A 15,700-nucleotide genomic window follows, 5' to 3' on the forward strand; every position below is an offset into this window, starting at 1 on the left:
AGATTTATCACCAAACATTTGACTAAATATGCCCCCTAAGTCCTGTGGGTTGTTGATCTAAAAAGAAAAATGTCTTGTCCTGTTACATTGAAGGTGTCTTTTGAACTAGCTAGTCATAGAAAACACTACTTTCATTGTAATGTTTTTATCATTTTTATTATTCTTACTAATTAGTAGAAATATTGTTAATATTATCATTATAACTGTGCTAGTTGCAGCTATAATATGTCAATGGATATGTACAGTATATGTGTCTAAAATACATTAATACTTATATAATCCTGGCTGTATGTGTTTCTGGTAGTTAAGTAAATGCATTTAGTTACATTCCAGTAATGTTTTTATTTAAAAGTTAAAACATAACAGAATTGACAGCAGAACTAGAACATTACATTCCAGCAAATGTTTTTATTTTAAAACAAAATCAAAAAACTTTTTAACAGAATTGACAGCAGAACTAGAACATTAACAGAGTTTCAGTACATTTCCACACAAACCTTTGGAGAGGTAAGCTGCACTGGGCCAGCAGAGCTAAAAATGCCTAATTTTTGTTCAATTCTTTTTCTGTTTAGTAGAGCTGTGTTGTGAAGGGGAAGGAGTATATTCACTTTCCTCACATTATTCTGTGAAAAAAAATAACTTTTCAACTTTTTATCAGTTATATTCTATCAGGACAGTAAGATGTGCTGTGATCAGGAGATGCAAATGCACTTTTTCTCTTGCACAAAACAATTTGACTGTAAATGGGCCTAGTAAATGTTGCATTATGTATTGCCTAAATTGCATGTGCACAAAATTGACTGCATGTGTAGTGTCTCCTTGCATTCAAGGAGGTTTTAAATTGACAAAGAGGTTTGCAGTCCCTGCACTTGTGATATTCTGCAGCTTCTATCACAGATTACATGTGAATTCAAGATTTATCACAAACATTTGACTAAATATGCCCCCTAAGTCCTGTGGGTTGTTGATCTAAAAAGAAAAATGTCTTGTCCTGTTACAGTGAAGGTGTCTTTTGAGCTAGCTAGTCATAGAAAACACTGCTTTCATTGTAATGTTTTTATTATTTTTATTATTCTTACTAATTAGTAGAAATATTGTTAATATTATCATTATAACTGTGCTAGTTGCAGCTATAATATGTCAATGGATATGTACAGTATATGTGTCTAACATACATTAATACTTATATAATCCTGGCTGTATGTGTTTCTGGTAGTTAAGTAAATGCATTTAGTTACATTCCAGTAATGTTTTTATTTAAAAACTAAAACATAACAGAATTGACAGCAGAACTACATTCCAGCAAAATTTTTATTTTAAAACAAAATCAAAACAAAACAACAGAACTGATAGCAGAACTAGAACATTAACAGAGTTTCAGTACATTTCCACACAAACCTTTGGAGAGGTAAGCTGCACTTTACAGCAGAGCTAAAACTACTTTTTTTGTTCAATTCTTTTTCTGTTTAGTAGAGCTGTGTTGTGATGGGGAAGGAGTATATTCACTTTCCTCACATTATTCTGTGAAAAAAAATAACTTTTCAACTTTTTATCAGTCATATTCTATCAGTACAGTAAGATGTGCTGTGATCAGGAGATGCAAATGCACTTTTTCTCTTGCACAAAACAATTTGACTATAAATGGGCCTAGTAAATGTTGCATTATGTATTGCCTAAATTGCATGTGCACAAAATTGACTGCATGTGTAGTGTCTCCTTGTGCTCGAGGAGCTTTTAAATTGTTAAATTGATGAAGAGGTTTGCAGTCCCTGCACTTGTGATATTTATTTGACAGAAAAATGTGAGGAAAGTGAATTACTCCTGCATTCACTTTCCAAGATTTTTTGTCAAATAAACTTTTCAACTTTTTATCAGTCATATTCTATCAGTACAGTAAGATGTGCTGTGATTAGGAGATGCAAATGCACTTTTTCTCTTGCACAAAACAATTTGATTGTAAATGGGTCTAGTAAATGTTGCATTACATGTTGCCTAAATTGCATGTGCACAAAATTGACTGCATGTGTAGTGTCTCCTTGCATTCAAGGAGGTTTTAAATTGACAAAGAGGTTTGCAGTCCCTGCACTTGTGATATTCTGCAGCTTCTATCACAGATTACATGTGAATTCAAGATTTATCACAAACATTTGACTAAATATGCCCCCTAAGTCCTGTGGGTTGTTGATCTAAAAAGAAAAATGTCTTGTCCTGTTACAGTGAAGGTGTCTTTTGAGCTAGCTAGTCATAGAAAACACTGCTTTCATTGTAATGTTTTTATTATTTTTATTATTCTTACTAATTAGTAGAAATATTGTTAATATTATCATTATAACTGTGCTAGTTGCAGCTATAATATGTCAATGGATATGTACAGTATATGTGTCTAACATACATTAATACTTATATAATCCTGGCTGTATGTGTTTCTGGTAGTTAAGTAAATGCATTTAGTTACATTCCAGTAATGTTTTTCTTTAAAAACTAAAACATAACAGAATTGACAGCAGAACTACATTCCAGCAAAATTTTTATTTTAAAACAAAATCAAAACAAAACAACAGAACTGATAGCAGAACTAGAACATTAACAGAGTTTCAGTACATTTCCACACAAACCTTTGGAGAGGTAAGCTGCACTTTACAGCAGAGCTAAAACTACTTTTTTTGTTCAATTCTTTTTCTGTTTAGTAGAGCTGTGTTGTGATGGGGAAGGAGTATATTCACTTTCCTCACATTATTCTGTGAAAAAAAATAACTTTTCAACTTTTTATCAGTCATATTCTATCAGTACAGTAAGATGTGCTGTGATCAGGAGATGCAAATGCACTTTTTCTCTTGCACAAAACAATTTGACTGTAAATGGGCCTAGTAAATGTTGCATTATGTATTGCCTAAATTGCATGTGCACAAAATTGACTGCATGTGTAGTGTCTCCTTGTGCTCGAGGAGCTTTTAAATTGTTAAATTGATGAAGAGATTTGCAGTCCCTGCACTTGTGATATTTATTTGACAGAAAAATGTGAGGAAAGTGAATGTACTCCTGCATTCACTTTCCTCACATTTTTCTGTCAAATAAATAACTTTTCAACTTTTTATCAGTCATATTCTATCAGTACAGTAAGATGTGCTGTGATTAGGAGATGCAAATGCACTTTTTCTCTTGCACAAAACAATTTGATTGTAAATGGGCCTAGTAAATGTTGCATTACATGTTGCCTAAATTGCATGTGCACAAAATTGACTGCATGTGTAGCGTCTCCTTGTGCTCGAGGAGCTTTAAATTGACAAAGAGGTTTGCAGTCCCTGCACTTGTGATATTTATTTGACAGAAAAATGTGAAAAAGTGAATGTACTCCTACATTCACTTTCCTCAAAATCTTCTGTCAAATAAATAACTTTTCAACTTTTTATCAGTTATATTCTATCAGGACAGTAAGATGTGCTGTGATTAGGAGATGCAAATGCACTTTTTTTCTTGCACAAAAGAATTTGATTGTAAATGGGTCTAGTAAATGTTGCATTATGTGTTGCCTAAATTGCATGTGCACAAAATCGACTGCATGTGTAGTGTCTCCTTGCATTCAAGGAGGTTTTAAATTGACAAAGAGGTTTGCAGTCCCTGCACTTGTGATATTCTGTAGTTTCTATCACAGATTACATGTGAAATCAAGATTTATCACAAACATTTGACTAAATATGCCCCCTAAGTCCTGTGGGTTGTTGATCTAAAAAGAAAAATGTCTTGTCGTGTTACAGTGAAGGTGTCTTTTGAGCTAGTTATTCATAGAAAACACTGCTTTCATTGTAATGTTTTTATCATTTTTATTATTCTTACTAATTAGTACAAATATTGTTAATATTATCATAACTGTACTAGTTGCAGCTATAATGTCAGTGGATATGTACAGTTTATGTGTCTAACATACATTAATACTTGATTGATTTATTTGAAAGTACATTATACTGTAGTCTGAAGTGTTGAGATTTTAAGTGATATTTGTGGCAGACCTTTTACATTTTTGTTCATCAAGCACAGTGCAATAATGATGAGTGACCAGAGAAATATTTCTCCAATAATTTAAGTTCAATTAGAAAGTTTAGTTAAGTAAGAAATAACTTGCTTGGTGTGCTGCTTGAAACAATAATGTGATTATCAGTGAAGTAATTACTGTTTGCATGTGTGTGTTTGTACTTGCAGTTTTCAAGAGAAGTATAAGAATAAGCCATGGAGAAAATGTTCAGATCCATTTTTGGATTAAAACTATTTGCAAGACCTCGGTCTAAAGGAGATGTGTACTCTTCGAAGAAGAAGTCCAAACGAAGGAGTGAGAGACCTTCGTCTCCTGAAGACCTCGACCCTCTCACCATCTTGGGGGAGCACGGACGAAGGGGTGAGAGACCTTCGTCTAGTGGAGGCAACAACCCTTCTAATAACACGAAGGAGCGCAGGCAAAGGGGTGAGAGCCCTTTGTCTTGTACAGACAAGCCCTCTACCACCAGGCAGCAAGAACCAAAGGATGTGAGCTCTCTGTTCTTTGTAGGCAACAACCCTTCTACTAACACGAAGGAGCGCAAGCAAAGCGGTGAGAACCCTTTGTCTTGTACGGACAAGCCCTCTACCACCAGGCAGCAAGAACCAAAGGATGTGAGCTCTCTGTTCTTTGTAGGCAACAACAACCCTTCTACTAACACGAAGGAGCGCAGGCAAAGGGGTGAGAGCCCTTTGTCTTGTACGGACAAGCCCTCTACCACCAGGCAGCAAGAACCAAAGGATGTGAGCTCTCTGTTCTTTGTAGGCAACAACAACACTTCTACTAACACGAAGGAGCGCAGGCAAAGGGGTGAGAGCCCTTTGTCATGTACGGACAAGCCCTCTACCACCAGGCAGCAAGAACCAAAGGATGTGAGCTCTCTGTTGTTTTTTAGGCAACAACCCTTCTACTAACACGAAGGAGCGCAGGCAAAGCGGTGAGAACCCTTTGTCTTGTACGGACAAGCCCTCTACCACCAGGCAGCAAGAACCAAAGGATGTGAGCTCTCTGTTCTTTGTAGGCAACAACAACCCTTCTACTAACACGAAGGAGCGCAGGCAAAGGGGTGAGAGCCCTTTGTCTTGTACGGACAAGCCCTGTACCACCAGGCAGCAAGAACCAAAGGATGTGAGCTCTCTGTTCTTTGTAGGCAACAACCCTTCTACTAACACGAAGGAGCGCAGGCAAAGCGGTGAGAACCCTTTGTCTTGTACGGACAAGCCCTCTACCACCAGGCAGCAAGAACCAAAGGATGTGAGCTCTCTGTTCTTTGTAGGCAACAACCCTTCTACTAACACAAAGGAGCGCAGGCAAAGCGGTGAGAACCCTTTGTCTTGTACGGACAAGCCCTCTACCACCAGGCAGCAAGAACCAAAGGATGTGAGCTATCTGTTCTTTGTAGGCAACAACCCTTCTACTAACACGAAGGAGCGCAGGCAAAGCGGTGAGAATCCTTTGTCTTGTACGGACAAGCCCTCTACCACCAGGCAGCAAGAACCAAAGGATGTGAGCTCTCTGTTCTTTGTAGGCAACAACAACCCTTCTACTAACATGAAGGAGTGCAGGCAAAGCGGTGAGAACCCTTTGTCTTGTACGGACAAGCCCTCTACCACCAGGCAGCAAGAACCAAAGGATGTGAGCTCTCTGTTCTTTGTAGGCAACAACCCATCTACTAACACCAAGGAGCGCAGGAAAATGGGTGAGAGCCCTTTGTCTTCGTCCTCTGAAGACAACCAGCCTTCTCCTCCAAGGAGGCAGCAAGCATGGGGGGGTGATAGCCCTTTGTCTTCATCCTCTAGAGACAACCAGCCTTTTCCTCCAAGGAGGCAGCAAGCATGGGGGGGTGATAGCCCTTTGTCTTCATCCTCTAGAGACAACCAGCCTTTTCCTCCAAGGAGGCAACAAGCATGGGTGGGTGAGAGCCCTTTGTCTTCATCCTCTAGAGACAACCAGCCTTCTTCTCCAAGGAGGCAGCAAGAAAAAAGAGTTGAGAGCCCTTCAACTTCATCGTCTGAAGATGACGAGCCTTCCACCACAAGTAGGCAGACAAAAAGGGGTGAGAGCCCTTCATCTTCTGAAGACGATGAGCCTTCCACCACAAGCAGGCAGCAAGAACAAAGGAGTGAGAGGCCTTTGTCTTTCGCGTATATCAGCCGTGCTACCACCTCGAGGCTTGATAGAGGACTATTTGTGAGCCTTTTGGCCTCGGTTGGCAAAGACCTTCCTCCCAACTTGATGCAGGACGGAGGAAGGGGTGACAGCCCTTCCTCTTCATCTCCTGAAGACAACGAGCCTTCTTCCACAAGGAAGCAGGAAGATGAAATGGGTGAGAGCCCTTCATCTTCTGAAGACGACGAGCCTTCAACCACAAGCAGGCAGCAAGAACAAAGGAGTGAGAAGCCTTTGTCTTCCACAGGCATCAACCTTGCTACCATCCCGAGGCTTGACAGAGGACTATTTGTGAGCCTTTTGGCCTCGGTTGCCAAAGACCTTCCTCCCAACTTGATGCAGGACGGAGGAAGGGGTGACAGCCCTTCCTCTTCATCTCCTGAAGATGACGAGCCTTCTTCCACAAGGAGACAGCAAGAAGAAATGGTTGAGTGCCCTTCATCTTCATCTCGGGTGCACATCCAAATGGTTGAGAGACCTTTGTCTCGTGGAGATTTCAACCCTTCAACCACCTTGAGACAGGACGGACGAAGGGGTGACAGCCCTGCCTCTACATCTTCATCTTCTGAAGACGACGAGCCTTCTGCCACAAGGAGGCAGCAAGAAAGAAGGGCTAATAGCCCTTTACCTATCTATCTGATAGCGAGAAAGTGGCTAGAGGATGCAAGGAGGAGGAGGGAGGAGGCAGAAAGACAGGAGATCGAAAAATGGGAGAGAAAATTACGTATGAGTGAGTACGAGTGTGAAGAGAAATATAGACAGCTCAGTCTAGAGACGAGGAAGCGGATTGAAAGGGAAAAGGAGGAGACCGAAAGACAGGAGAAGGAGAAGAGAGAGAGGAAGGATAGGGAGATCATTGAAAGAGAAAAGCAGCGTTTGGAGGAGAAGTGGTTAAGAATAATAAGGGTGAGGCGTGAAGATATGGAGAAAAAGAACCAGGAGAAGGAGAGGAAAACCTTTGGTCTGCTTTCAAGAATATACATTTGGTGGGTCAGTACCAAGAAGGAACAAATTTTCCTTGAAATCAAATCAAACGTTTTGGCTGAGCACAAACTCGTCCGTCAAGGTAAGAAAGTAAACTTACATTTTGTCACATAAAATGTCATAAAGATACTGTATATGTATAGCCTCTTTTAGATGAACTTAATTTAAAGTCCTACAAAGTGAAATTATTATTCCATAACATTCATTGAAAGTAAATGTAGTCAGAAAACCAGCCCATGTGACTGTTATAGACAACTGTGTAATAATACATTACATTATTAATATTAATGCATCAATCAATGTCCATGCAAAATTCAATCTGAAAAGTAACTACAGTGCAGTGTATTTGTTAGTTAAATGCAGTGTAGTAAAAATGCATAATATTTTCCTCTAAATTGTTGTGGTATAGAAGCATGAAGTAGCATGATAACATAATGCAATAATGTTACACAGTACTTAAGTAAATGTACACTCAGTTCTGTTCTGTTCTGCAGGGAAGGACTAAGCGTGTAAAATCAGTTTACACTGTCAGAAATTTAGTTTTTTCTTACAGTGGGCACATATTCCTTTCATGACTGATTTAATCATCATGGAGAACAAAGGAAATACTCAGTCGCTAAGATAGCTGACCAACCCTCTAATCTCACTTATGGCGCCAGGCCAACATGTATTTTGTAACAACTTGCAACATAACAAATCTGTCCTTTTAGGAGGGATGCAAGTGTACAATTGGACTCCAGACTTAACCTTTCTTATGCTGTTGTTTACAGGTCCCCTCAGAAATCCAAGGAAGTTAAGAGAAAGAGAAAGGCTGGTTGACCAAAGGACGAAGCTGGTTGTGTCCTACATCAAACAACAGTCTAAGTTGCTGAAAGAAGTGGAGAAGCAAAGACAGAAGATAGACAGCAAGAAAGTAAGGGTGTGGCGGAAGAAGGTATGCCACATCCCAGAAAGACCTTTCTACAGGCCAATGCCGGTCAGGACACGCACACCCGCACTTGATACATACATCATGCTTAGGCGCCGATACCATTTGTGGTCCAGAGCTCAAGCACCCATGGAAAATACTGAGCACTAATGCCACCTGACCCAATCTAATTGATCCTAATCTAGCCTAATTTAACCAAGGTTAGCCCAACACCTATCCTATGCTAGCCTAATTTAGCTTAGGTTAGGTTCTGGCAGAGACCTTATTTACCATAACCTATTCTTACCAAACCTAACCTTATCTAAACCTAAGAAGGAGAGATACTAAGGGAGAAGACAGATGTGTCTTAGCCTTCTTCTTCCTTGGAACCTTGATTCCATGTTACCTGTGTTCAGGAGAGGCACATTAAGAATGGTTCATTCAAAATCTGAAAAGAGAACATTTCAATAAGAGGGGAAAAAAAACGATTGACATGAGCATTTTCCACTCCTAAGGTTAAGGTTTGGATGAAACTAAGGATCACTTAGGGATACATCCCAAAAGAATCGGCTTGGTTAAGGTGTCACGAACTTCTGTCACCTATTTTTTATTTAGTCTTAGTCTTGCCAAATGTCCTTGTCAGTTTTAGTCATATTTAGTCATTTACATATCTTTTGTTGTTAGGGCAAGTTTTAGTCAACTAAAAGTCTCATAATTTTAGTCTAGTTTTAGTCAAAAGAGAACTCAAGGTATCTTAGTCAAGTTTTAGTCAACTAAAAGTCTCATCATTATAGTCTAGTTTTAGTCAAAAGAGAACTCAAGGTATCTTAGTCAAGTTTTAGTCAACTAAAAGTCTTGTCGCTTTTAGGTTTATCGATGTTTAAAGCTCCCAACGTCTCCTTCCAGGCAGCGCTGCAAAAGGAAGGCACTTGGATTAGGCAATGGCTATAGTTATGATTATGGTTAGGGTTAAGGTTAGGGTTAGGTGCTTTGAAGTCAACGATCGCAGCGCTGCCTGGAAGGAGACGTTGGGGGCTTAAAACACCATCGAGCTCATTTTAGTCTAGTTTTAGTCAAAAGAAAACTCAATATATATATATATATATATATTAGGGCCGGGACTCGATTAAAAAAATTAATCTAATTAATTACAGGCTTTGTAATTAATTAATCGAAATTAATCGCATTTTAATTCCATAAATATTTGACCTGAGAACAGTGAGAAGACTTAGTTACCCTGGTCCTTAAACCAGTCATCTGGTGGAGTGTAGGTTGGGTGTGGGTCCTTATACTCGGAGTCGGGCTAACGTCCACGCTAGCTACTAAATGTTTTGCGTCGAAGTGATACTTGAGGCACGATGTGCTGCAGTGATATGCGAATTCATTGTTGTTCGTTTTTTATAACAAAATTTCCCATCCACGGGGCCAACCAAAGCTATCTCGTCAGCTTCTTCGTTCATGTTCACTGTGGTTTGTTGTTGTCTGAAGCACTGACATATATAAAAGGTCTGAAGTCATGAACACTAGTTGGTGCTCCAGTATAATCGGTCCGCCGAAACTCAAAAATGTTTAACGTGTTATTTTTTGTGTAATTAATTAACACATTAAAGTCTGTAATTAATTAATCTTAAATAACGCGTTAAAGTCCCGGCTCTAATATATATATATATATATATATATATATATATATATATATATATATATATATATATGAAAAAAAGAGCATAAAACAACTGTCGGCGAGATTAAAGAATGGCTTGTTTATTGCTAAGGCCATATGGTCAAAATTAAATGATTTATTCATAATGTAATAAAAACTTATAACAATAACTTATTTCACCAGTGAATTGCTGAACTTCCACTAGATAGGAAAAGAGTATTTTACAATAACTTTGAAGTGCGTCTGTGTTGTTTTTCCGACAATGGCAGATGGTGACTGTGGGACGTCCCGCTGTTGGAATCCTTTACAGTTAAATACAGTCACACTTTACACCGTTTAGCTGACAGCATTTCTACCCTGTTTTATCCAGCTTCTAGCTAACACTAGGCTAACGTAACCTCCTGTCAAGTTTAGTGTTAAATAGTGGCACAGATAAGAAAAAGTTCAGTTCAGTTCATAGCTTTGAATCTTAAAAAAAGCGTCTTCAGATTTGATTTAAAACTATCAATTGTATTACATGATTTGATATGGGGTGGGAGGGAATTCCAGAGTTTGGGGGCTATTGCAGAGAAGGCTCGGTCCCCTCTGGTTTTTAGGCGTGTCCGGGAGATGACAAGGAGTTGTTGGGTTGTAGACCTGAGTGACCTGGCGGCAGAGTAAGTAGACAGGCGATCGGAAATATACGGAGGGGCTTGACCATGGAGTGCTTTAAAAACACCAGGTTTCGATACTCAACCCTACTCAGAACACTATTTACTCCATTAGCTTTAGGCCAGGATTTAAAGTAAGTAAACATTAGTTTGTTGCTATATTAATGTTCACAATGTCGAGTACAGAACTCTTTACGAGGCTTCTTAAAGGAATACACCACCGTTTGTTGAAATAGAGTTATTCACCGTCTCCTCTGTATTTATATAGGTGGGCAAACGCATTTTTGTCTCAGTGCACGCATTGTCTTAGTCCGGCGGTGCCGCTGCTAGCTTAGCTTAGCGCAATGAATGTAGTAATCCTTTGTATGTTAATTTTGTTTTAGTCTCGTCATCGTCTTAGTCATGGAAAAAAAGGTCGTTGACGAACATATTTAGTCTCGTCTCGTCTGACGAAATGAACACTGGTTTGTTTTTGTGTTTTGTGTTTTACGTTCCTGACTGTACCCCGTTCCGGTTGCTGAGCAACGAGTGCAAGGCGGAAAATTCCAGGATCACCAGAACCTCCTCTCAACCGGATCCTCGTCAGCAATCTACACACCTGTTCCTGATCATCATCACTACCACCATCATCCAGGCCCTGCCAGATCGTCCTCTATATTTATATAGGTGGGTAAACGCATTTTTGTCTCAGTGCATGCATGTCTTAGTCCGGCGGTGCCAACGCTAGCTTAGCTTAGCGCAGTGAATGTAATGCTTTGTTGCCGTTAGCATGCCGTGAGTAAAAGTGACCCAACAACAACAACAACAAAAACAAAACCTAATTACTTCTTGTGGCCTGATATTGACTTGGGACTATATTGGGTGGACGCAGGCTACAGCCGAAGCACTGCTATTCGGGCACAGAGATATTGGCAGCCGGCGGAGCTCCACGACCAGCGCTTGTTTTTGTGTTTTGTGTTTACGTTCCTGACTGTACCCCATTCCAGTTGCTGGGAAACGAGTGAAAGGCGGAAAATTCCAGGATCACCAGAACCTCCTCTCAACCGGATCCTCGTCAGCCATTTACACACCTGTCCCTGATCTTCATCACTACCACCATCATCCAGGCCCTGCCGGATCGTTAGCCACACTAGTATGTTATGCAACTTAAATTGTTTGCTAAAAATAAAAAATATAAACTTTATTGCAGACACAGGTCAATATAAGACATAATACAATATACATAGAAAAAATTTTAGTAAAAAAATGTTAAAATGGTAATAAAATGCTAGTCGGTCGCTGTTTGCTTCGTTCGTTTATGCTTGTTTCCTGTTCCTCTTTCTTCAGTACCTTCACCCTGGAATTCCCTTCCCCCCCGGTCTGGTAACCAGAACCATCAACTTCGTCGTTCCATCAAGACTCACCTCCCAACACATTCGTCACCACTATCAGCATTCCATCACCCGGACTCACCCGGACTCACCTGTCTACACGCCTGGCATTACCTTTTCAAATATATTTTGGTCATCAATAAATACTGACCTTTTTTTACCACCACCTACCTTGTCCTGGTGTGCGTTTGGGTTCAGAATCTGAGACATAAGGTCTGGAAAAAGGTTGACAAATCAAATGTCACATTTAGGTTGTTTGGGTTTTGTTTTGTGTTCAGGTGGTTGCTAATACCTTAACACAAGTGGTAATCTCTATAGGGAATGTTAAAGTATATTTGCTGCTCCCTTGATGTGATCTATTCAACAATTGACTACTTTTCTCTCTCAAAAAATATAAGTGATAACAATTCAAATATATGACCAATTACCAATGTACGTGCGCATGCTGAGGGTTGCTATGTAAGGGTGGATTGCCTCGCCAACGTGCAATACCTCAGTGACCTGTGCCGGCAAGTTTTCCTTCCACTGGCCGACTATTCCTGCAGCCGAGGTCAGCATGGACATAGCCCTGCCTCGCACTCCTCAGTCATCTGCTCTTTGTGGAAATCCTCCCACACAGCAGCTGTTTCTACTGCAATCCCAGAAGCTGCAGTCCTTCTAGCCTGCTAATACATGTGTGTTCAGGAGTTCTCCTCTACTGTAAAAAAGTTGTGACAAAGTCCTGCCTCTTAATCCTCTGACGGTTTCCTCATGGCCTCTTCAAGCTCCTCTCACATCATCAATTATCCTCTAGCCAAATCTCTCTAAGAAAGATAAAAACAATTCATGCACTCAACCGTACTCAATCAGGTTTCAAGAAAATATGTCTCCACTTCATCAAACCCTGACTAACTGCTCTTTTCCATGTGCAGTGTTAGGCTGTTCACACTTGGTGTCTTTTTTTAAGCTGCCAGCATCTGTTTAACATTATAATCCTATGGAGTAAACCGTATTTTCCAAAAAGTCCTGAGCGCTTTTATTAAGCGCCACCGCTGACTTCTTTTTTGCAGCTCGGACAGCGTCTTTTTGAAGTTGAAAAAAGTTCAACTTTTATGAAAAAGAAACGCTCTACATCAAGGGCTTTTTTGACAGCCGTCAATGACAAGTGGAGTATCATAACTTTTTTTGGGACACTAAATATCATACGTAGCTATACAAGGTCAGTTGGGAGCTCAGTAGAATGTGGGACAGAAGAAACATCTGGAAAATCTTCAAGAACATGTCTGAAGTAAATAATTATGGAATAACAATCAACATTAAAGAGACTGAGAAATGCTCCCAGAGGTCATTTAAGTAGCAATTACAACTTATATTAATGTTTAAAGTGGTGGGTCCCTCTAGTGGCAGAGTAGGTATGACAAGAGCAAAGCAGGAAGTAAGGAGATAACTGACCGCAATAGAGTGTTCAGTTGTGTTTGTGAGTTTTTTAGCAGAAAAAAATACAGTATAATGTATAAGTTACTTTATTCTGATTCTAATAATTCCAATGAGGTGAGGCCCTACCTCAATGCTTTAGACCACAGAGTGAGGGACAGCATGCAGAGCATCACGCAACAACTCATAATGAGGTTGGTGTGTGTTAGAGTTTCTATTAAAAGGTCCATGTCAGTAAAGGTGTGATAACGGGAAGATAGATGCTGTGCAGAATAGTATTCTTAATTATTCTATAGAAATTATTTTAAGCCTTGATCGTAACAATAATAATGCTTTCATTATTTGACCCCCTAACAACAATACCTTAGAAGAGCTCTAAGACATTCTCTTAATTGTATGCCCACAGCAGTGCAGATTCAGAGTATGAAGAAAGGACACAGACAGAATCAAGAATTGAGGACAAAGAGACAGTAAATGAGGAGAAAGATATACAGTTTTGGAGGAGGCTTCTCCTGTGATGCTTTGCCTTTTTTTCTCCAGATTAGAGCAATAGCCCCTCCAAATGTCTGTGCCTGTCCCTGGTCCTAGTTTAGTATGTTGAAAAAAGTGATTAAAAAAAGTCATAGTATATAGTATGTTGAAAAAAGTGATGAAAAAGTAAGGGTATAGTATTTAAAAAAAAAGAAAATCATGAAAAAATGTCAAATAGTATGCCAGAGAAAGTCCGGAAAAACATGCAAACTCCACAAAAAAGGCCTAGCCCAGACTGGGAATCAAACCTATATGTCACAGTCTGCTATGCCTACTTGCTGGTATTAATTGGAGCAGTGCAAACCACTGAGCCACAGTGCAACCAATTAACTTTTGTTGAAAACAGTCATAGTAGAGTATGTTGAAAAAAGGCATTAAAAAGTCATTGTATAGTATGTCGAAAAAAAGTCATAGTATAGTATCTCAATGAAAATCTGGAAGAACATGCAAACTACACACAAAAAGGCCAAGCCTAGACTGGGGATTGAACCTGGGTCAGAGTCTGCAGTTCCTAATTGCTGGTGCTAATTTGAGCAGTGCGAAACACTGAGCCACTGTGCAACAAAATAATGTATGTTGAAAAAAGGCAAAGCATGTCGCCAAAACGGATAAAAAAAAGGCATAGTATAGTATGTCGAAAAAGTGACGCTAAAGCATGTCAAAAAAGTGATTAAAAATTCAGGGTATAGTATGTCGAAAAAGTGATGAAAAAGCTGAATCAGCTTTCACACAATAACTAACGCTATGATAAATTTCTCTAAAATGTAATAGAAACGTATATAGTAAAAGTACAAAGTATAGCATAAAATGGAAATACTCAAGTACAAGTATCTAAAAACTGTTGACTCCACCACTTTCTTTTATGTGTTTTAGAAGGATGAATCAATTAAACTCTGTATAACTAACATGCTGGTTGTCACACTCTGGATAATACGGTTGTAGTTGACTGACAACAGGATGTGGGTCGCTGCTGAGGTCAATATGTTCCTCATTGATTATTTCACTGCAGGAAGCAGACGTCAATTCTTTTTTTTATTCAAGCTCTCATGTTTAAAGGGCCTTTAATGCGAATACATGCAAAAGGAGCATGGAAACATTGAATGTGGTAATTTTATTGTCAGTCAAAAATAAACTGTCATCAGTACCACAAGGCATAGAAGCACAATGGCAATTACCACAGTGAAACAAAGAAATTTGTTATTTTCAAGACCAGTTAGTCTGTTGATTCGTCTTTCATTGATCATTTAATCCATAAAGATAAAAAAATATATAACAACAAAATGACCACTGCAAGCTGCCAAAGTCCCAAGTGATGCCTTCAAAGTTCTATTTTTTTGTCCGAGATAATTCACTGATATCAAAAGGAAAAGCTCACACAAGAAACTGCAACTTAAAATGATTAATGAAATACCAAACAATGAGTCATTTCAGCACAAATGCCTCTTCATCATTACATGTAAGTCAAGTTAAGTAGAACAGAAGCGCTGCACAGAAAATCAAATTGGCATATTCTTACTAGCAGGAAACCGATGGAATGCCTTCTCCAGGTAGGGAATGAGTCCTTACCCCAAGTGAAGGAGTTCAAGTACCTTGGGGTTTTGTTCGCGAGTGAGGGGACAATGGAGCGGGAGATTGGTCGGAGAATCGGCGCAGCGGGTGCGGTATTGCATTCAATCTATCGCACGTTGTGGACGAAAAAGAGAGCTGAGCCAGAAGGCAAAGCTCTCGATCTACCGGTCAGTTTTCGTTCCTACCCTCACCTATGGTCATGAAGGCTGGGTCATGACCGAAAGGACGAGATCCAGGGTACAAGCGGCCGAAATGGGTTTCCTCAGGAGGGTGGCTGGCGTCTCCCTTAGAGATAGGGTGAGAAGCTCAGTCATCCGTGAGGAGCTCGGAGTAGAGCCGCTGCTCCTTTGCGTCGAAAGGAGCCAGTTGAGGTGGTTCGGGCATCTGGTAAGGATGCCCCCTGGGCGCCTCCCTAGG

At 39.8% G+C, this 15,700-nt stretch overlaps 1 protein-coding gene and 1 long non-coding RNA gene across 2 annotated transcripts; both read left to right on the forward strand.

Annotated features, from left to right (window-relative positions):
• The first annotated feature begins 2,558 nt into the window (after positions 1–2,558).
• LOC114556293 (histone-lysine N-methyltransferase, H3 lysine-79 specific-like) lies at positions 2,559–9,080 on the forward strand. Its single transcript, XM_028579200.1, has 4 exons — positions 2,559–2,625; positions 4,198–4,840; positions 4,926–7,265; positions 7,954–9,080. Exons 2-4 carry the CDS (start codon positions 4,225–4,227, stop codon positions 8,259–8,261), a joined length of 3,264 nt encoding a protein of 1,087 aa, XP_028435001.1. The 5' UTR covers positions 2,559–2,625; positions 4,198–4,224; the 3' UTR covers positions 8,262–9,080.
• Positions 9,081–9,913: 833 nt separating this feature from the next.
• On the forward strand, positions 9,914–11,936 carry LOC114556165 (uncharacterized). Its single transcript, XR_003692643.1, has 3 exons — positions 9,914–11,066; positions 11,387–11,532; positions 11,727–11,936. It is a non-coding gene; the product is annotated as an uncharacterized LOC114556165 (long non-coding RNA).
• Positions 11,937–15,700: the final 3,764 nt, after the last annotated feature.

This window comes from Perca flavescens, chromosome 5 (genome assembly GCF_004354835.1).
Source record: "Perca flavescens isolate YP-PL-M2 chromosome 5, PFLA_1.0, whole genome shotgun sequence".
NCBI classification, from domain to species: Eukaryota; Metazoa; Chordata; class Actinopteri; order Perciformes; family Percidae; genus Perca; species Perca flavescens.